This window comes from Marmota flaviventris, chromosome 12 (genome assembly GCF_047511675.1).
Source record: "Marmota flaviventris isolate mMarFla1 chromosome 12, mMarFla1.hap1, whole genome shotgun sequence".
Classification (NCBI taxonomy): domain Eukaryota; kingdom Metazoa; phylum Chordata; class Mammalia; order Rodentia; family Sciuridae; genus Marmota; species Marmota flaviventris.
In genome coordinates, this window is record NC_092509.1 from 59,166,222 (window position 1) to 59,189,986 (window position 23,765).

Here is a 23,765-nt window from a genome sequence, read left to right on the forward strand (position 1 = left end):
CTGCTTTCCATATTGACTGCACCAATTTGCAGTGCCACCAGCAATGTATGAGTGTACCTTTTCCCCCACATCCTCGCCAACACTTATTGTTGTTTGTCTGCATGATAGCTGCCATTCTGACTGGAGTGAGATGATATCTTAGAGTGGTTTTGATTTGCATTTCTCTAATTGCTAGAGATGATGAACATTTTTTCATATATTTGTTGATTGATTGTATATCCTCTTCTGAGAAGTGTCTGTTTCAGGTCCTTGGCCCATTTGTTGGTTGGGTTATTTTTTTTTTTCCAGTGCTTAGCTTTCTGAGTTCTTTATATACCCTAGAGATTAATGCTCTATATGATGTGTGAAGGGTAAAGATTTGTTCCCAGGATGTAGGCTCTCTGTTCACCTCACAGATTGTTTCTTTTGCTGAGAAGAAACTTTTTAGTTTGATGTCATCCCATTTATTGATTGTTGGTTTTAATTCTTGTGCTATAGGAGTCTTATTAAGGAAGTTGGCGCCTAATCCCACATGATGAAGATTAGGGCCTACTTTTTCTTCTATTAGATGCAGAGTCTCTGGTTTAATTCCTAGGTCCTTGATCCATTTTGAATTAAGTTTTGTGTATGGTGAGAGATACGGGTTTAATTTCATTTTGTTGCATATGGATTTCCAGTTTTCCCAGCACCGCTTGTTGAAAATGCTATCTTTTCTCCAGTGCATGTTTTGGGCACCTTTGTCTAATATAATGTAATTTTGTACTGTGTCCTCTATTCTGTACCATTGGTCTACCAGTCTGTTTTGGTGCCAATACCATGCTGTTTTTGTTACTATTACTCTGTAGTATAGTTTAAGGTCTGGTATAGTGATGTTACCTGCTTCACTCTTCTTGACGTACATTTTCTGTAGTATTTCCAGAATAGACTAGGGGAAGTAAAGGCTATAGATTATCTGTGGAGTTTATGCTTCTTTCCTTGTTCTTGTCTCTTTAGATTATAACTAAGAAAGGATGCTATTTATATTGTTAGCCATTTTTTTATATCATGTAAAATTTTCTTAGTACTCCTATCCAATAGCAACTTGGGTTTATGTCTTTTAGAAATAGGTATATAATGGAATCTTTTTGGTTCCCGTCTTTTAGAGTATCTAAGTAAATTATTTTTCATTTGTCAGTAATGTTTTTCTGCTTCTATTCTGTTTATTTGCATGATCCCAAATAATTTTTCATAATTTCGTCTGTATTAGCTTAACATTTGAAAATAATAGTCTCCCATACAAGTTTCAAAATTTTTCATTACATTTACTTATCCCACTTAATATATAACATCACAGTGTATAACTAATAATTAACATTGGACAATGTTAATCAACCACTCTTCTAAGTATTTTGCATGTATGCATTTATAACAATAATCTTATGAGAAAGTGCTATGATTAGTGCATATTTAACAAATGAGAAAATCAAGGCACAGAGGCAAAAAGTGACCCAGGTTATAAAGAGTGACAGAACTGGTATCAAGTTCATACAGTTGGCTTTAGATCTGTCATCCTGAGTGTCTTTACTTGTTTTAAATTCTTATCTAGTATGTCTTATCAGAAGTTTTAAGATATTCCTTTAATAATAATTATCTAGGAGTCCAGATATTATTTGACACATACCATCTTGCCACTTGGGTTGAACAAAAATTTTAACACATGAATACAAGAAATGAACAGTTGATAAAGGTAAAATTGGAAAAGTAACTGTTTTAATGTAAAATTGGATGTTAAAGTATATGTTAAGATAACTTTTAAAGGGGCTGGGATTGTGGCTCAGCGGTAGAGCGCTCGCCTAGCATGGGTGGGACCTGGGTTCAATCCTCAGCACCACATAAAAATAAAGGCATTGTGTTATGTCCATCTACACCTAAAAAAATAAATATTTAAAAAAAAAAAAAAAGATAACTTTTAGGGGCTGGGGTTGTGTTTCAGAGGTAGAGTGCTTGCCTGGCACGCGTGAGGCTCTGGTTCGATCCTCAGCACCACATAAAGTAAAATGAAGACATTATTTCCACCTATAACTTTAAAAAAAAAGATAACTTTTAGTTGTAATATATATATCATTTTATAGTTTGGGGTTGTGGCTTAGTGGTAGAGAGCTTGCCTAGTACATGTGAGGCCCTGGGTTAGATCCTCAGCACCACATATAAATAAATAAAATAAAGGTATTGTTTTCATCTACAACTAAAAAAAATAATTTAAAAAAAGAGATAACTTTTATTGATAAATAGAAGTAATGTTTTATTGGAGTGTGTGGAGGCTTTTATATCTGATATCTGGTAGATGCCCATTTAGTCTACTCTATAAGTATCCCCAGAAGTTATTTATCTTATTCCCTCTGTTATACTGTAAAATTCTAAAAGAAAAATATTCTAAAAGTCTTTGTATTCCTCACAACACTTAGGATAGTTCTTAGCAAGTAGATATTACCATAATTCTTTCTGGAATAATATCAGACATGTAGTAGTGATTTAGCATTTGTTAAATGAAGGAATTACTTGATATTACTACTTGTTATGATACTGTTTACCGAATTTAACATGATAAAGGACTTCAAATAAATACATTTGATTACTTTCTTTTCTGTTAGGTTATGAATCTGAAATTTGTTCTTTGTCCTTTCTATAGGATACTTCAAACTTTGTGCCGAAAACTAAGACTTCCTGAGACTTTTAACTTTTGTCACTTAGCACACTTAACGCCAGGCTTTGTTGGTGCTGATCTGATGGCACTCTGCCGAGAGGCAGCTATGTGTGCAGTCAACAGGGTCTTGATGAAGCTACATGAACAGCAGAAGAAAGATCCTGAGATTGAATGTTTGTCATCTGAAGGAGGCCAAGAAGAAAGATTGGGAACTGAACCCATATCTGAAACTCAGGTACTTATAAATGTTTGTGTTATATTAAATTCAAGTACGTGTTAGTATAGATGAGATTTAGTTCTTTGCAGAAAAAGTTTGCCAGCTTATGTTAGGACATTGACATATATTTCCTAGTTAACTTTTCGGTAGGTGAACTAATGATAGTTTTCTGACATAACCAAATCCTTGTTTCTAGCTGCTCTCAGCTCTGGAGACCAATTTTGTGAATATGAGAGGAATATTTATCAGTCCAAGATCAGTGTTACACTTTTGAGTAAAATCTTAGTGTAATATATATATCATTTTTATACTTTGCACAGATGACTTCTAGATATAATTTGATCTGTATAATCTTGTGAAGAAAATATTATTTTCCTCATTTTATCATCCAAGACACTAAGCTTAATATGTTATGACTTGCCCCAGGCTACATAGCCTCTGCTTTATAAAGCAGAGACTTAAATCCAGGCCTTTCCTATTTAAATCATTTGTTTTTTCCCTTGCATATTTGAAATTAACATTGTTTTTGTTAAAAATCACAACAAGTTCATTTTTTTTATAATATTGCATGTTAGTTAGGATTTTTTATCTCAAAGTTAGAATTTTTTTTTGTACCCTGGATTGAACTCACGAGTGAACCACATCTCCAGCTCTTTTTTGTTTATTTGTTTGTTTGTTTTGAGACAGGGTCTCTCTAAGTTGCTTAAGGCATCATTAAGTTGCTGAGGCTGGCTTCAAATTCATGATCCTCTTGCCTCAGCTTCCTAAGCCACTGGGATTACAGGTGTGCACCACTGCACCCCACTCAAAGTTAGAATTTTAAAAATTGAATTCCCTAGATTTACTCATTTTTTTACATTTATCCTTTCATGTACTTTTCCAAATCAAGAATCCTGCCATTGAAGTTCAAGATTCATAATACTAGGAAAATAGTCTGCTCTATATTTAGTTGATAAAACATCAGGGAACTATATAATGAAATTATACTGTCACCAGAGTAAATAACTTTGCTTTAATTTCATCAAAATTTAGTTGCTTCATGAATATTTATAAATGAAATGGGAAATATCATGATTGGTGAAATGGATATTTGCCAACTGCTTGTGATTGCTATATCTAACCCTAGTATAGTACATGGAAATTATTCTTATATTTGATTATAGTTGATTTACCTTTACTTGATCTGTTTAGAATAAATGAACATGTCTTCTGTCAAAGCGAGAAAGTTATTTATGAAGTTCACTGTAACTTACAGAATATTGGAGTAATAATTTTTAAAAGTATAATTTGTAACTTTTTAACAAACTGTGACAAAACCTTATAACATATCCCCTCCACCCCCCCACCCCTGTTGTTCCTTTTAAGGATGACTTGCAAAGGCTTCTGGGGTTATTAAGAGACCAAGATCCCCTTTCAAAGGAGCAGATGCAAGGACTTTGCATTGAATTGAATGATTTCATTGTGGCTCTAGCTTCAGTCCAACCGTCTGCCAAAAGAGAAGGCTTTGTCACTGTCCCAAATGTGACATGGGCAGATATTGGTGCCCTAGAAGATATTAGAGAAGAGCTCACGATGGCAATATTGGTAGGTATATCAGCTGCTAAATGCTATTGGTATGTTTGATAAGTTGAGGGACATAAAGCTACATGCATGTTGACCAGGTTGTATGTCTAAAGTGACTTGGATTATATGTTCTCTTTCTTTTTTCCTACTTTTCCAATGAGTTTTATTATTAGTTAAATTCTGATTCATAGTCCCAGGATAGGGATCACCATGAACACTTTTACCACCTGTAAAGGTAAGAGGATGGGGGCAGTGGGATGGAGCCAGTTCATATTTTCCCAGGAAACAACTTTGTGTCTGGCAGTTATCTCAGGTTGAGACCCCAGGAGGGCAGAGGGACTTGCACAAGTTTTGGTACCACTCATACAGAGATCATGCTATCACTCCCTTATCACGGCAGTAGAAATTCAGGTAGTTCTGCCAGCAGTTCCTGGTGAGGTTCTGTGCGGGGAAGTGGCTGTCACAAGGGGTATTCATTTTCTGTGTTTTCTGAGTATTGGGATTGAACCCAATAGTATTCTATTTGTGAGCTACATCCTCAACCCTTTTTATGAGAGAAATCTTGCTAAGCTGTTGAGACTGACCTCAAACTTATGATCTTCCGGCCTTAGCCTCCTCCGAGTACCTGGGATTACAGGTGTGTACCACTGTGTCTAGGTCAGAAGGGGCATTTACAAACTAGAAGAATATAGATTTCTAACACATTGGTTAAAACAAAAAAAAGTTAGTATTTTGTATAATTTTAAAACAATAATAAAAAGACACATGAACCAATAGCAAAATGAATATACATTTCATAGAAGAGGAAAAAACAGTGACTGGTAACATAAAAAGATGTTCAACTTTATGCGTAAAAAGGCACATTCTTGATGTCTTCTGCCACGGTGCTCTGCCCTTGGCACACTCTAGACGGGCATTCTACCACTAATCTATATCCCCAGCACTTTTTCTTTTTAATTTGAGATAGGATCTCACTAAGTTGCCCAGGCTGGCTTTGAGCTTAAGATCCTTCTGTGTTGGCCTTCTGAGTAGCTATGATTATAGGCGTGAGCCAGTTGAAATATTGTATCTTTATTTATAAAATGTTCTTAGAATGTAACACTTAAGTGAAAATTTCTCAAGAGTAATAACTTCTGTTTATCATCATGAAACTCATGTTTGAAACAGTTAAGCCAGATACTGCTCTTATCTTCAGGCCTCATAGTCAGTGTTGAAAATACATGTCTGGAGGTGAATTTGAACATATAGTATGAAAGAGAAAGCCATCATGGGTCTCTGCATTACTCTTTCCAGGCACCAGTACGTAACCCAGACCAGTTCAAAGCTCTTGGATTGGTGACTCCAGCAGGAGTCCTTCTTGCTGGTCCTCCTGGCTGTGGGAAAACTCTGCTGGCAAAGGTATGGTATGAATTTAACTTTAAATGTTACCATGAGATAAATCTTTTGCATAATTTCTGTTAGAAATTCATTTTAGCAAAGATGGTAACTTTTCTCAGGGAAGTTTTACAAAAGTTAAATCAATGAAAAATGTTGGGGGCTGGGGATGTGGCTCAAGTGGTAGTGCGCTTGCCTAGCATGCATGAGGCACTAGGTTCGATTCTCAGCACCACATAAAAATAAAGATATTGTGTCCACCTAAAACTAAAAAATAAATAATTTTTTAAAAAGTTACTTGTAACTCAGGTTTGAACTCAGCACCACATAAAAATAAAATAAAGATATTGTGTCCACCTAAAACTAAAATATAAATATTTAAAAAAAAAAAAGAAAGAAAAATGTTTAAATCAATTATAACCTCACCAGTTTTCACACATCATTTATCATATTTCTGTGTATAATATTCTAGTATTTTGCAGGGGGATATTGAGTGTACTATATCCTTATCGTTTGTTTTGAGACAGTCTTACCACGTTGTCTAGACTAGCCTCTAACTTGCAATCCTCCTGTTCAGCCTCCCCAATGGCAGAATTATAGGTGTGTGCCATTGTACCTCATCTATTCTAGCTTTTTAGTAAGTATTTTTACATAACTGTACTTTATAGCCAACTTTGTTTTCTACTATGGTGTAGGTAAGTATTTTACTATAATCCTGTATGTATCTTATAAGTTATTTTTAAAATTTTTATTCATAGAAGGAAATATAAATAAACAAACGGGAAAAGCATTGTTTATAGTTCTTCCACTAATACCTTCTACCAACTACTGTTTCCTTTTGGTGTCAGTCCTTCCACATATTTTTTTATACATACATATCTAAAGAGTATATAAAAGATAATATATATTGGTTTTTACAAATAGAAGGTTTTTAGATATGCTTTTCTCATTTAGCAATATTTTCTGAACATCTTCCCATGTCAATATAGTTACACATCAATTTTTTTTTTGGTACCAGGGATTGAATCCAGGGGTGCTTAATCACTGAGCCACGTCCCCAGCCCTTTTTAAAATTTTATTTAGAGATAGGGTCTTGCTGAGTTGCTTAGGGCCTCACTAATTTGCTGAGGCTGGCTTTGAATTCGCAATCCTCCTGCCTCACCCACCCAAGCCACTGGGAGTATAGGTATGTGCCACCAAGCCTGTTCTACATTTTTAGTGCTTGGATAATATTCTACCATAAAAGATGTTTTATAATTTATGATAATGATTCTGCATTAGAACACTACCTTATATAATCTTTGCCTACATTTTTGTACTCCAGGCTAATAATTTTATTAGAATGCATTCCTAGGTTGGGGTTGTGGCTCAGAGGCAGAGTGCTCACCCAGCATGTTTGAGGCACTGGGTTCGATCCTCAGCACCACATAAAAATAAAATAAAGATATTGTGTCTACCTATAACTAAAAAATAAATATTTAAGAAAAAATAATGCATTTCTAAATATTTTTCAGTTAAGAAAAATGAATTTTTTTTCTTTTTCCAGGACTGGGAATGGAACCCAGAAGCATTCTACAGTCCTTCTTTTAGTTTTTATTTTGATACAGGGTCTTACTGTGTTGTCCAGGTTGGTCCTCAAGTTTTGATCCTCTTGCCTCAGCCTCCTGAGTAGCTAGGACTACAGGCATGTGCTCCCACACCCAGCAAAATGCACAATTTTTTTTTTTTTTTTTTTGTACCAAGGATTTAACCCAGGGACACTTAATCACTGAGCCACATCCCTAGCTCCCTTTTTATATTTTTTTAAAATTTTGAGTCTCACTCTGTCTCAGAGTCTCAGCCTCACTAAATTACTGAAGCTGACTTTGAACCTGTGATCCTCCTAGCTCAGCTCCCAAGCCCTGGGACTACAGGTATGCACCACTGCACCTGGCTAAAATGCACTTTTTTTTCTTTTTTTGGTATGGGGTTTGAACCCAGGAGTGCTTAACCACTTAGCCACTGAGCCACGAGACAGGGTCTTGCAGAGTTGCTAAGTGCCTTGCTAAGTAGCTGAGACTGGCTTTGAACTCATGATCTTCCTGCCTCAGCCTCCCAAATTGCTGGGATTACAGGTGTGTGCCACCATGCCCAGCTTAGAATGCACGTTTTAAAAGCTTTGTGTGTATGTGTGTTTACAGGGTTTGAATCCAGTTCCTTGGTCAAGCTACGCAAGTGCTTTACTACTGAACAGTGTCCCCAGGCCCTTTTCTTAAAAGTTTTGAGACAGGATCTTGATAAATTACCTAGGGTTGCTCTCAACTTGCAGCCCTCCTACAGCCTTCAGAATAGCTGGGATTATAACCATGTGCTGCTTGCCTAGCTGAACTCTATTATCAAGGTACAGACAAATAGTGTAGTCTTCCTAAAAGTTTGTACCAGATCCATATGTCAATAAGGTATGAGTACTCTTTTCCCCATATTCTAAATATGCAACAGTCATGAAAATTGCTTTTAGTATTTGACAATCTGATGTATAAAAGTGATATCGTAGAGTTTTTAAATTGCATTTCAAAAATTATATTTATTGGTTTATTTTTTTTCCTGAATGGTCTATTAATACCATTTACCTATTCTTCTACTGGTATAATTCTTATCATGGCTATGATTCTTCTAGAAGCACTATATTTTAAGATCTGTTGTATTTGTAAATATGTTTTTCAGTTCATTTTTACTTTTTTAACTTTATTAGTCATGTTTTGACACATTGGTTTTTCTTGTTTATTTCACTTTTCTTTCTTTCTCTCTCTCTCCCCCCTCCCCCTCTCCCCCTCCCTCTCCTCCTCCCTCTCTCCCTTTCTTCTTTCCTTCCTTCTTTTTTTCCTTCCTTCCTTCCTTCCTTCCTTTCCAGCACTAAAGATCAAACCTAGGGTCTTGTGCATACTAGCCAAGTACTCCACAACTGATCTGCATCCCCTATTTCATTTTTATTTGGCCAAATTTTTAAAAAAAGATTTATTTTTTAGTTGTAGTTGGACACAATATCTTTACTTATTTATTGTTACATGGTGCTGAAGATTGAACCCAGTGCCTCACATGTGCTAAGAGAGTGCACTACCACTGAGCCACAACTCCAGCCCCTGTGTGGGCAAATTTATGTGATTTTTTTTTTTTCTTTCAAGATCACAAACAAGACATAAAAAATAATAACAGTTTTGCTGGGTGCAGTAGTGCATGCCTGTAATCCCAGTGGCTCAGTAGGCTGAGGTAGGAGAATTGCAAATTCAAAGCTAGCCTCAGCAATTTAGCAAGGCCCTAAGCATCTTAGGGATTAATAACATTTTAAGCAAGTACCACAGCAGCTCAATAATTTTTTTGATTCTTTATTATATATCAAATACCCATTGTCCCATGTACAAAACTTGTTTTTACTTATATTACTAAATTTCCTTGCCTAATATTCTCATTACTCTTACAGTATTCCTGTCAGGAGGTAGGGGCAGAGGAGAAAAAAAGAAAACAATTCAGTATTTACATTTTTCACAATTTCAGAATAACAGCTAGAAAGGAAGTCATTCATGTCATGGTTACATCTCTTTAATTAGTCTTGTTCACAGCAAGACTGGAGAGGTGTGTATAATTTGAAAGTCACAGAAAATATCAAAGATCCAAATTTTCCTCTCTTTTCCCTATACCAAATGACCAACAATTTGATACCACTTTGTTTAGTCATATTCTTAATACCTGACTTTACAGAGCAGTGAATTTTACCTAGGATTCCATGGATAGACTCAAAGCTTCAGTTTGTCCATAAGCCCAGTCAGTATGTATGTGTGTTATTTCTGGGAAAGAATGGTTACAACATTCATTAGATTCTCCAAGGAGTGAATAACCATATGCCAGAAAGTCAACGAATAATAGAAAATTTTCTTGAATGGGAGAGACAAAATGTTACCTATAGTAAAATTATGGAACCATCTATGAGTCATTACTTGGTAACTTAAGTGTTGAATATAAAATTACGTTGTTGGCTGATCTTGGTTGTTTTGTATAGTCTTAACAATAAAATGATATAATTTTCCAAAGCATCAGCATGTATAAGTAAGTAAATAGCATAAAGTAAAGGCATGCAATTGCTGGAGCCAGCACCCTGGAAATTAATGAGTGATGAAAGGGAAATAGAAAAGAGAATAAATAGTAGGAACCATTTAGTTGTCTGGAGATATATAACATGGAAGCAGAGACCTGCTGACACCATAGTGCAGGATTCATTATGTGCAGAATTCATCATAGTGAAAAACATTTTTGTTCACTATATTTCATTTAGAACAGATTTCCACCAATATCAGGAATTATTTGGGGTTTCAATGGTTTTAACCCAAGTTAGCTGGCATATAGGTGTTGAAAACCTACTATGCATGAGTTGCTAGATGTGTATCCTGTTTTACTTATAGTTTTGAGCAAGAGATAGGAAAGTTATGAAACTGGCAGAAGACAAGAGAAGGATTGAGAGATGTAGATAATCCATGTATTGAACAGCCTTTGTTATAGCAGAGCATTCATGCATGTCATTGGTTCACCAGGAATCTGTTAATCCTGTTCTTTGTCAGAAATTGTTTGAGGTACTAGGGATAAACTAGTTAAGATGACTTTTCTAATGAAATTTGCTGTCTACTTGGAAGAGAATAACAGTAAACAAGTAGAACAATAAAATTTCAGGTTCACTAAGTTATTATGGAAATAGTGTTGTGATTAATGATTGGTAGCTACTTTAGATAATGGTGTTCAATAAATGGTGACATTTAACAGTGTGAAAGAACCAGCATGAAGAGGCAGGCAAAGTAGGGGAATAGTTTTTCAGATAGAAGGAAGAACAGTTATAGAAGCCGTAAGGTGGTTAAGGACTTGATGAGTTTGAGAAACAGGGAAGGAATAAGTAGTTAGACTAAGGAGATGTCATGTCCCAAGATGCAAGCTCAGGAGCCATGGTAAATATTTCAAATTGTAATTGAAGATGAATGGGACATGTAGTAAAATAATATGATCTCATGTGCATTTTTACTAGAGTACTCTTTTTTTCTTTTCTTTCTTTCTTTTTTCTTTTTGGTACCAGAAATTGAACCCAGGGGCACTGAGCCACATCTCCAGCCCTTTTTTATATTTTATTTAGAGACAGAGTGTCACTGAGTTGCTTAGGGCCTTGCTGAGTTGCTGAGGCTGGCTTTGAACTCAGGATCTTCCTGCCCCAGTCTCGTGAGCTACTGGGATTACAGGCATGCACCATCAAGCCCAGCTCTTTAGCGGAGTACTCTTAACTGCTGTGTAGTAAATAGATTGGAGGAAAGCAAGAATGAAAGAAAACCAGTTAAGGGTTTTCTAATCGGTTCCAGCAAGAAAGGATGGTGGGTGGTCTAGATGAGGGTGGTGATGTAGAGATGTAGAAAATGTATCAGACCCATGTATATTTTAGCATTATAGCTAATAGAACTAACAGATGGTTGGGGTAACATGATAAGCAAGACATGAGACCAGGGGAATACCAAGGGTTTGGCCCCAAAATTATATTTACTGAGATGAGGTATAAGAGTTTGCAGGTGAGTTTTGGAGGAAATTGGGAGAGAAAAAAACAGGATTTCTGTTGTGTAAATGATAGGTTTGAATACTTGTGTGATTGGAGTAGAGATGCTGAATATAGATCTGGAGCTCAGATTTTAGATTCCAGGATCTAGGAATAAAAAAGAACTGTTTCGTGGTCATTTTGAAGTTGCAGTGAGTGATTTATTCTAGTTTTATCTTATTTATTCTTAGATTCTTCTACACATATGTGTTTCTCAGTAAAGACTGATTCTAAGGGTTTTTTTGTTTGTTTGTTTTTGTTTTTGTTTTTAATCATGATACAGGGGATTGAACTCAGGGATGTACCACTCTGCTATGCCCCCCAACTCTTTTATTTTTATTTTGAGATAGGGTCTTGCCAAGTTGCCCAATCTGACAGAGCTTTGTGATGTTACTTTCTCAGTCCCTTGATCATACTGAGGTTTTTCTATATTTTGGTTTGTAGATTCATGGGTGATTGCTTTCATTGCACAAGGCATTTCTTAAGTGCAAAGCTTGAGATCTCACTGACATTCTAAGCTAGGACTCTAAATACTTTTATTTACAGTGTCGTAAAGCATGTTTATACAAACAATATATTCATAAATATTTTTGTTATTCCCATTTGATTTGTAGTTGTCTTAGCAATTCTTAGAAAGTTGTAGGCTAACATTTACTTTCTTTGGTTTTCCTTTTGTATTTTTCCTTTTCCCATTTTTCTCTTTTCCTTCTGATGAGAAATAAGCAACTATAAAAAGGAAGAAATACAGTTAAAGCCAAATTATTATTACTCTTTTGAGTATTTGTCTTTTTGGTGATGTCTTTTTGTTTCTTCTTCTAGGCTGTGGCAAATGAGTCTGGACTGAATTTTATATCAGTCAAAGGCCCTGAATTACTAAATATGGTAAGTCATTGGCATTAGCCATTATTTTAATTGGGAAAATTACAGTATGAAACCCCCTCAGCTCTTAATCACTGCTATAGGAATGAGGTGATTTAGCTTTGCTCACTACTAGGAGTGTATAAATGCTTTTTTTTTAAATGATTTTTAAAAAAATATCTTTATTTTACTTATTTATTCTTTATGTGGTACTAAAACTCGAACTCAATGCCTTGCATGTGCTAGGTGAGCACCCTACCACTGAGCCACAACCCCAACCCATAAATGCTTCCTTGATTGAATCTGATAACCTCTCTGACCCTGAATCCTCATACCTACAGAGAGAAATAATTTATTACAGTTATTGACATTTTCATGTGTTTACCTAGCACCAAGTATTTGTCATATGCTTCACATTTATCATTCTTGAAAAATCCTGTGATATGACGTATTCTTTGTTCTGAATAAGGAAACCTCGGAATGCTGATGTATCTTGCCAAAGGGTGGCAGCTAGGAAGGACGATAGTAGAAGTGAGATTTGAACCCAGGTTGTCTGGTTCCTGATATGCTTCCCTATCCTATTCTTGTGTGACTCAAATAAGTTAAGTATTAGTAAATAAAAGTACTTCAGGGGAAAGAAGTCACTAAAGTGACATCTTCTTTCTACATTTAAGCAGTTTATGCCTCAAATTTAAGAGATTTTGAATTTATTATTTCTAGTCCATTCCTATGTAAGTATAAAACTCTCATTCAATGTTTGTAATATATACAGACAAAGAAGAAATTAATGGTATTTGACTTATAGGCTGCTGCTGCTGCTTTTTTTTTTTTAATAATGATCCTGGGGACTGAACCCAAGTACTCTACCACTGAGCTACACTCATAGCCCTATGAGAACAAGTTCTTTTTTTTCCTCTTACTTTTTTTATTTGTCTTTTTAGTTATACATAACGTAGAGTGTATTTTGACATATCATACATAGATTGGAGTATAACTTCCCATTCTTGTGGTTGTACAAGAACAAGTTCTTATGTCTAACTAAAAACTGAAACCATATACTTATGTATAACTTGTATATTAATTAGTCCAAATATTATTGCTACTTGTGAATTGCTCTATTTCTTTTTTTTTAGAGAGAGAATTTTAATATTTATTTTTTAGTTTTTTCGGCGGACACAACATCTTTGTTTGTATGTGGTGCTGAGGATCGAACCCGGGCCACACGCATGCCAGGCGAGTGCGCTACTGCTTGAGCCACATCCCCAGCCTTATTTCTTGACCTTTATATTTTGATTTAGTTTTAACATACACTAAGACATTGTGAAACCTGTGAGAAGCCTAACTGATTCACTTTGACTTCTCTGTTGCTATAGGACATCTTTTCCCTTTTTTTAGCAAGATGTATAGAAATAAGAATAGAGGGCTGGGGTCGTGGCTCAGCGGTAGAGTGCTCGCCTTGCACATGTGAGTCCCTGGGTTTGATCCTCAGCACCACATAAAAATAAATAAATAAAGATATTGTGTCCAACTAAAAAAAAAAAAAAAAATATATATATATATATATATATATATATAAAAGAATAGAACAGTAATTGACTTGGGTGTTTAAAATACTGTTGAATTAATGAAAATTATTGCTGGGTATTTTATATGCGCAAAGCATAGGAGATCAGTTCTAAAATACAGTAGAATACAAAGGATTTTTTGAGCTAGAGAAAACCTTGCATCCTACTTAGTCTTCATTTTATGAATGAGGAAATTCCTAATAAACTTAAATAACAGTTAATTTTAGTAAGAAGTTGAACTTTATGAATTTGGTTATTTTTATAGGTCAACAGTGGTTTAATATCAACATTTGCATATGTTTAGTCTAATAATTTTTTTGGACAATTTTTTTGGAGCAGTGTCATTTGTAACTACTTTTACTATCATTTGGCCCAAACCCCAAGTTGAACAGTGCTGCATTTTATTTTCTTTTTGTGTATGTTTAGTATGTTGGTGAGAGTGAACGTGCTGTACGACAGGTTTTTCAGCGTGCTAAGAACTCAGCACCCTGTGTGATATTCTTTGATGAAGTAGATGCTTTATGTCCTCGAAGATCAGACCAAGAGGTAAGTATCATAGATTGTTGGTTTGCAGATTTTTTCTTTTACATACCATAAATATTTTTTAGTTTCCAAGTCAGGTACTTTTTATGAAGTCATTGCTTGGGAACATTGCAATTCTTTAAATGAAGAAACTTAATAATTTGAAATCAGAGTTTAGAGATAACAGTTATATTCCATAATAATTTTTTTCCCTATGATGTATATTCTTTTGGTTGCACAGTGTATAGTAATCCCAATTCACACAAATGAGTAGTTGGGAATGGAAGTGATAGTAGCCTTGGATACTTTGCCTTGAATCTTGTAATTATGGTACTCTTCAGTTATATTGGTTCTTGAGACAACATATAATTTAAGACGTCATACACTTAAAATAGTGTCTCATTATTAATTTTTAAGACTGAACACCATTACCATCTGGGGAAGATAAGTGACCTGCATTGAATACTACTTGTGTAAACCACACTGAATCACAGTTCTTTCACACTTCGCTACAGAGAGTAGAGGAAGCACTTGTTATCAGGAGTACTATAATTTAAGAATTTGAAGCTTAGTAAAACATAGAATAAGAATATATAACCTTTTGAAACAAGCAAACAACTATTAATAAATACATTTATTTCATGATCACTGAGGAAGTGACTGCCCTTCTAAAACCTGGGACATCTTTGTGATTTAATTTCAAATAGTTATTCTGTGTTTTCTTAGATTGTGAAACATTAAATACCTCATTTCACTAAAAATCTTCAAAAGCATTCAAAAGTTGGAAAAACAAAAGTTGACTAATATGATTTTAACTCATGTAACAATTTTTTCTCCTCATTCAATAATCATCAGTACCATAACAGGTCATCTTATAGTTTTTTCATGGTTCCCTGATATATGTCCAGCTCGTTAAGGCTTGATTTGCTCTGGATTTTGCTCCTGTTTATTCTTTGCTCTTTTAGTGTAAATAAATATTTCATTTGTCCATTGCCTTTCAATGGTTTGCAGCTATTACCAGCTGGTAAATCTAAATTTGGAAAGGTTTATTGGCAATTACTATTCTCAAAAGAATTCTGTAGCCACATAAAGTGTAAATTAGGATTTCTAATTTCTAGGTTATCTATTGGATATCTGCTGTCATACATTTCTGTACTCTGATGTGTATATGGTTGCTTTTTCAACATTTTCCCCTGAAGGGATTCTAAAAACATTTCAAATTTGAATGTATTCCTTTTAAATTTTATTAATTATACATGAATACATACTTGTAACAACTTTGTCTGAAGAGTAAAAGTCAGATAGATGCCAGTGGTGCATGCCTGTAATCTCAGCAACTCAGGGGGCTAAGGCATGAGGAGGGCAAGTTTGAGGCCAGCTTAACAATTTAGCAAGACCCTAAACAACTTAGCAAGACCCTGTCTCAAAATAAAATAAAAAGGGCTGGAGAGGTAGCTCCATGGTAAAGTGCCCCATGGTTTGATCCCCAGTACCAAAAACAGAAGTGGGGAGCAGGGAAGAAGTCCTTCCTTTCTGTTCTCCTTATTGCTTTTCTTGGAGGTTGCTACTGCTAATTATTCAGTGTTAAGGGTAAACATATCCTTAACTAGAACCTTTTCCATAAATTCACTTTTTGTGTAAATGTAGTTATTCTATCTTGATTATTTTCCTATGTACTTAATAACTTTATTATAGAATTTACTTAATTATTTTAGACATTTACATGGGTGTCTGGTTGTTTCTTTTACAGACAGAACTATTAAATGTTTGTATTATATATTTGTGTATACATGTATGAATATGTGTGATGGAGTTTGAGAAGTGTAAATCATGGTTGAAGATGTATATGAGTTAAATTTTAAAATATAACAAATATTTTGTCATCTTTCACAAAACTACAGTCACATATGCCAACCAACTGTTGCATGAAAATAACCATTTCCCATACTTTTTTTAACAAAGGATCTTTATTTTTTTTGTCAGTTTTACTGGCAAAACACTAAACTTTAGTATGCATGTCCCTGATTACCAGGGAGGTTAATAATTTTCAATAAATTTGCATTTCATCTTTTATACATTAATCTTATTATATATCTTTTGACCCTTTTGCTGTTGAAATTATTTTTTAGTTGTTGATGGAATTTTATTTATTTATTTTTACTTATTTATATGTGGTGCTGAGAATTGAACCCAGTACCTCACATACCTAGTGGTAGGCAAGCGCTCTACCACTGAGCTACTACCCCAGCCCTGGAATTTTTAAAATTGATTTATTAGAGCTTTTTGTTTTGGTATTAAAGATTGAACCCAAGGGCAATTTACCACTGAGTTACATCCTCAGCCCTTTCTACTTTTTATTTTGAGATGGTCTTGGTAATTTGCTTAGGGTCTCATTAAATTGCTGAAGCTGGGCTGGCCTCAAACTTGTGATCCTCTTGCTGTAACTCTTGTGTCGCTAGGATTATAGATATTTGCCACTGGTACCTGGCAATTTAGTAGAGCTTTTTATGTATAATGGTGTTAGTCCTTTGTCCAGTTATGTGTACTGATACCATTTACCCCAGTCTTTTCATTTATCTTAATTTTTTTCTATAGAATATAATAATTTTAATAAACTATCAACCATTCTTATATTGATTCTTTTTTTTAAGGATTTTTTTTTTTTTTTACTTGTAGATGGACACAATACCTTTATTTTTTAAAAATTTATGTGGTGCTGAGGATAGAACTCAGTGCTTCACGTGTGCTAGACAAGTGCTCTACCACCGAGTTACAACCCCAGCCCCATTGTATATTGATTCTGATATTTTTCTCTTGCTTAAGAAGAACAATGTTGGGAGGGAAGAAGAGAGGGAAAAGGGAAATACTAGGGAATGATACTAGCCAAGTTATATTGTGTGTACCTATGAATATGTAACAACAAATCTCACCATTATTTATAGTCATAATGCACCAATAAAAAAATAGAGAAAATTTTTTAAAAAGGACAATGTTAGGTTTTATTCTTACCTAGTACCACTTAATATTTTTGAGTCTAGACTATGACTCTATTCATATTTTAATTATTATGTCACCAAGGAATGAATGAAAAGCAGGCTTACCAAATATTTCCTTCTAGAATAATCAGTGGTTAAACCAGCTACCACCTGTGTGCATAAGTTATATTGAAAAAAAGCAGTACTGACAAAATGAAACAGCACCATTTTTTCTCATTTCCACCATCATACATGGTTTTTTGTTGTTGTTGTTGTTGTTTATTTGTTTCTATGTTTAGGTGATTTTTCCCTTAACCTTTCTCTTGGATTATTGCCCTGAATAGCCTTACTGCTGTTTGCTTCAAGAAAAAGAGGAAAAAACTTTAGTGCCCTATATGCTCCTCTCTGTATTGTGTTGAAAGATTTAGAACATGTGATGTACTGGGGAATCTGGAGTTTAGAAGCTGAGTTTACTTTTGCCCAAACACATTTATTGTGCCTGTTAGATCTTTGAATAAGTTTTATGTCTCCCCTTATCTAGTGATGAGACTTTGGAGAAATTCTCTAAGCTTCTGTTTCCTCATCTAGCTTGTGAATAATAACAGGATTGCTAGGGAGTCCACTGATTACAACCCGTTTTATACCATGTTGCCATATATTGAAGTGGTCATTGTTCTCTTTCTCTTTTTCTCTCTTGAAACTGAGGATTGAGCTACATCCCAGCCCTTTTTATTTTTCATTGTGAGACAGGGTCTCACTAAATTGCCCAAGCTGGCTCTGAAGTTGCCATCTTCCTGCTTTAGCTTCCCTAGTGTCTGGGATTACAGCTGGTATTCCAGATGAGCATAAACTACTGCGTCCAGTTAAGGAGAAAAAGTCTCAATATATTGCCCAGGCTGGCCCCAACTCTTGGTCTCAAGTGGTCTTCCTGCCTCAGCCCTGCCCCCAGCGTAGCTGGGACTATAGGCACATGCCACTGTGCCCAGCCATTATTATATGTCATCAAAAGCCTTCATTCAGATTAGCAAATGTATTATTTTGTACAGAAAAATTGTCCTTTCTTTGTATTGAGGGCCAATGGAACTATTCTTTCTTTCTTAAAGTTGAAAACTAACTTTACTTACAGCTACACTTTTATTGGTATAGTTTTTGGATAGAAAGCATGGCTTTTGTAATTAGTAGAGATTTTGCAAACAATATCTGTATGGTAGGAATGATCTCTGGATTTGTATCAGTTGTATGATTTACATCTCAGAAGTTAGGATGTTCTAGGATTTCCCACCATCCATTGTTCTCCCACCATCTTACCTCCATGCAGAAAATGGTCTATCCTCCCTAGAGACAGAGCAAAGGCACAGGAAAATAGAAATAATTTTATGATGAAGTCTTATGAATCTTCTTCTATAAGCTTCCCAACAAAGTTATTCTTTTATATTATGAGAATTCATATTTCACAATGTTTAATTGGTTGGTTGGCTATTTAAATTTTTTTTCCTTCTATTTGTATATTTCTGTGCTCTTTGCAGTGAGAATTTTGAGGGTTATGAAAAGAGATATGCTTAGAAATACATCTAAGAACAATTCTGTCTTGTGCTGCTGATATACTCCAAAATGTACATTCCTTGGTTTGAGGCTAGAAGTGCTACAGTGATGGCTCGTGTTATTTCCAAGGTCATAAAGCCTTGGCCTCTCTGATGGGACTCAGTATGAGAGTGTCAGTAGTAAGTAAATCACACTATTCATCTTAGTTCTAAAGCCAGTGTTTTATTCCATGAGGAAACAATAGAGGCATTTTCAATAAGATCAGGAACACAGCCAAATGTTCACAGTCTCTGACATTATTCATCAGTGTATGAGAGGTGTGCCCTAGGGCAGGGTTTCAGAGATCTCAGTCTGTAGACGGCCAACTCCATTGCTCTAGGCCCCAGGTGAGGCAGAACATCATGACACAAGAGGTGTATTGGAGGAAAGCAGCTCATGATATGATAATCAGGAAGCAGAGCGACTTGATTTATTTATTTATTTTTTAGACAGGTGCAAGTGTTCGGGTGGTGAATCAGCTGCTTACAGAGATGGATGGTCTGGAAGCACGTCAGCAGGTTTTTATTATGGCAGCCACTAATAGGCCAGGTAAGAAAGAAGAACATCACACAAATGAGTCTCAAAACTCACAGCATTTGTTTACAGTTTACTTTATGTACATCTTAGTAAAGGAATATTTAAATTTTAGCAATTCCCTTTTGGTTCATAGGTTGAAATAAAACCTTAGAAAGCTTTTTTATAAGCTACAGTAAACCACAGTATTATTGCCTAGATTCTATGAGATTGTTTTTCTCTGTTAGTGCTCAGAAAGTTGTTTTGCTGGCAGAACACTTGAAATACACATTGTTTTTTAAAATTAGAGCTTTATAATTATACATAGTATTTGAGTTCATTTGACAAAATACATGCAAGGAAGGAATTTGATTTTTTTTTTTTTAGTTTTATTGATTTTATTTTTTTTAAATACACGACAGCGGAATGCATTACAATTCTTACTACACATAGAGTTCAGTTTTTCATATCTTTGTATAGAATATGTTCATGCCAATTCATGCCTTTATACATGTACTTTTTTTTTGCATTACAATTCTTATTACACAAATACACCACAATTTTTCATATCTCTGTTTATATATACAGTATGTTGACACACAGTTCAATTCTTTATACATGTACTTTGGATAATGATGTCCATCACATTTCACTGCCAGGAATTTGATTTTAATTCCCATCTTCCCTTTTGCATCCCTCCTCCCTCCCCCTATTCTCTCTCCTCTATTAATATTTTATTTATTTATTTATTCATTCATTCATTCATTCATTTTTGGTGCCAGAGATTGAATCCAGGGGTGCTTAACCACTGAGCTATATCTCCCCAGTCTTATTTTTTAGTTTTATTTTGAGATGGGGTCTCACTATGTTGCTAAGGGCCTCAATAAATTGCTGATGCTGGCTTTGAACTTGCAGTCCTTCTGCCTCAGCCTCTTGAGTCACTGGGGTTATAGGTGTGTGCCACCATGCCCAACTATTTATTTATTTTTTATTGATATTTTCTATGTATATATAAACAGGTGAAATTCTTTTTGGTACATTTATATATGTATATGACATGCTGTTGTTAAATTCATTCCATATTTCAATCCCTTTCCCTTCTTCCTCCCTACCTCTTGTTGTTCTTCTACTCTACTGATCTGCCTTATATCTTTATGTATTCAGTCTTCTTCATTTCATGTATTCATCTTTCCTCATTTTGCTATAGCTTCCACACATGAGAGAAAACATTTGGCTTTTGATTTTCTCAGTCTGGCTTAATTCACTTAGAATGATTTTCTCCATCTCCATCCATTTACTAGCAAATACCATTATTTCATTCTTCTTTAGGGCTGAGTAAAACTCTGTTATGTGTGTGTGTGTGTGTGTTTGTGTATGCACACAGCACATTTTCTTGAGCCATTCATCTATTGATGGGCATCTGGGTTTATCTCATAATTTGGTTATTGTGAATTGTGCTGCTATAAATATTGAAGTGGCTTCATATGTATTATATGACGATTTTAGTTCTTTTGGATAAATACCGAGGAGTGGGATAGCTGGGTTCCAGTCCTAGTTTTTTGAGGGTTCTCCACACTGCTTGCCATAGTGGTTATACTAATTTGCAGACCTCCCAACAATTTATGAGTGTACTTTTTTCTCACATCCTCTCCAGCATTTATTATTGTTTCTTGAAACACATTTTTAACCCCAAAAGCATTCTAAAAGTTTGTCCTGTGGTTTCTCTCAAGCTTATAGAAAATCAGAACTACACACTCACTATAAAGTTGAAAATAGGTTTTTAAGATTTTAAACTGAAAAAAATTGAAAAAAAAAAAAAAGATTTTAAACTGAAGTCATGTTTCTATACTTATCCTGCATTATGATTTAAAATTGTTTTCAATCTTTAGCATTCTATGAGGGAAATAGAACAATGCTCAAGACTTCAAAAGTTCCAAATATATCTTTTATTTTTATCCTAAATACTCTTCATGTTTCTTAATGCTTTGCCCTTGGTATAAGCCACTCTTTCATAGATGTTCCTACTATGATGTTTGTAGTAACCGTGTCTGTTAGTAATGATAAGGTACATTAGTTGTTTAAATGGATTTAAACAATACCAGTTGTTAAGCTGGTGTAATATTTTCCTCTCCTGTAAGTTACTATAGAAACTCATGAATTTGCTACCATTTTATGATGAAAAATTGAGAATTGGAATAGTTTGACCCTGGTAATAATGAAAAGCTGTCTTTGGATCTGACAGAACAGGGTTTTAGTCCTGGCTGTAGCATTTTATATCTTTTTTTTAAATTGTACGTAACACAGTACCTTTATGTATGTATGTATGTATGTATGTATGTATGTATGTATTTGGTGCTGAGGATGGAACCCAGTGCCTCATACATGCAAGGCAAGCACTCTACCCCTGAGCCACAACCCCAGTCCCCCATTTTATATCTTATTAACTGTTGTGTTTCAACCCCAACTGGTCTAACACCAACTAGGAAGGCTACAGTTGAATTCTGTCACTAGTGGAGTTGTGTCAGTTTCATCAGTTAATGAGAATCCTTTGGAAGACTTTACGTGCCAGTGGTCTTCTTGGGATACCTGCAATTCTGATCAGCCTGCTCCAAGTTTGGAGATTCCCATGACTCTCGCAGTTTCAATAATTCACTAGGACAATTTATAGATCTCACGAAAGAGCTATATTTACAGTTATAGTTTCATTATAAAGCATATACATAGGGTGTTGTCTGAAAGGAGCATTGAACTTCCATGTTCCACCCTATGGCATCAGAATGTGTGTCACCCTTCCCGTAAATCAGTGTATTCACCTACTGGGAAGTGTAATCAAGATTTGGTGACCCGAGTTTTCTGGGTGGGTTTGTTATGTATGTTTGTTTATTGTAAAGAATTTTGTCTTTTAATTTAATCTCAGTAGATTAGAGAATAGATTTTTGGTTGTCACTAGATTTTCCCTAAAACCTCTCCTTCAAAATACATATATACTTTATCTTTGCTTGTGGGTTTCTTACCAGGAAGTAAACCAGTGTGCCCAAAGTGAAGTAGGTGAGGGGAAAAGTTATGAAGAGACAGATGCAAGGGATGTATAGGCCACAGTAAGGAATGTGGATTTGCTTCTGGATGTGGATTTGATTAACTCATTGGCAACAAAACTTCAGTTTTTGACTTACAAATAAAGCTACTAGGAACATCCGTGGATAGTTTCTTATGTAGACCTGCAATTCATTTCTCTGAGGTAAATACTCAAGAGCATAATTACTAGATTGTATGGTAATTATGTTTAATTTTAAAAAGAGGTTAGCAAAGTGGCTGTGCCATTTTATATTTCCTATTAGTAATGGTAGAAGAGCTCCAATTTCTTTGCATCTTCACCAGTGTTTTATGTCATCACTGTATTTTACCTTAGCTGTTTTAAAAGCTGTATAGTGAATAAAAACATCCTGGTTTTAATTTATATCTCTCTAGTGGCTAATGAGATTGAACTTCTTTCATGTATTTATTTGCCATCCTTATGTTCTCTTTGGTGAAATGTCACTTAATGTCCTTTACTTGCTTTCTAAAATTAAGCTGCATATATTTTTCACTGTTGAGGTTTTTTGTTGTTGTGTTTTTGTTTTGGTACTGGGTATTGAACCCAGGAATGCTTTATAACTGATCTACATTCCCACCTCTTTTTATTTTTTGAGACAAGGCTTTGCTAAGTTGCTGATTCTGGCCTTGAACTTCATGAACTTGGAATCCTCCTGCCTCAGCCTCCTGAGTTGCTGGGATCATAGGTGGGTGCCACCAACCCTTTACTGTTGTTTTGGTTTTTTACCCCACATTTTTTTTGTTTGTTTGTTTTTTTTTGGTACTAGGGATTAAACTCAGGGACAGTTGACCACTGAGTCACATCCTCAGCCCTATTTTGTACTCATTTATAATCCTATGAACAGTGTAAAAATGTTCCTTTTTCTCCATGTCCTCTCCAGCATTTATTATTATTGTATTCTTGATGAATGCCATTCTGACTAGTTATGAGATGAAATTTCAGTGTAGTTTTTTTTTTTTTTTAATATTTATTTTTTAGTTTTGTAGTTGGACACAATACCTTTATATTTATGTGGTGCTGAGGATCAAACCCAGGGCCTCATAAGCGCTAGGTGAGCGCTCTACCACTGAGCCACAACCCCAGCCCTCAGTGTAGTTTTGATTTGCATCTCCCTAATTGCTAGTGATGTTGAACATTTTTCATTTATTTGCTGGCCATTTGTATTATTTCTTTTGAGAAAATATCTGTTTTGTCCATTTGCCCATTTATTAAGTGGGATTTTAAATTTTTTTGTAAGGTTTTTGA

At 35.0% G+C, this 23,765-nt stretch overlaps 1 protein-coding gene across 6 annotated transcripts in view; it reads left to right on the top strand.

The window, feature by feature from the left end:
- The window catches only part of Nvl (nuclear VCP like), a 136,439-nt gene that overhangs the window by 52,958 nt on the left and 59,716 nt on the right, over positions 1–23,765 (top strand). For 5 of the 6 annotated variants that reach the window (XM_071600028.1, XM_071600027.1, XM_071600029.1 and 2 more), the window contains exons 13-19: positions 2,648–2,897; positions 4,245–4,463; positions 5,736–5,840; positions 7,363–7,443; positions 12,232–12,294; positions 14,262–14,381; positions 19,363–19,462. In XM_071600028.1, coding sequence (XP_071456129.1) covers positions 2,648–2,897; positions 4,245–4,463; positions 5,736–5,840; positions 7,363–7,443; positions 12,232–12,294; positions 14,262–14,381; positions 19,363–19,462 — 938 coding nt within the window. The remainder of the gene's footprint in view (positions 1–2,647; positions 2,898–4,244; positions 4,464–5,735; positions 5,841–7,362; positions 7,444–12,231; positions 12,295–14,261; positions 14,382–19,362; positions 19,463–23,765) is intronic. The other variant, XM_071600032.1, reaches the window with a different exon arrangement.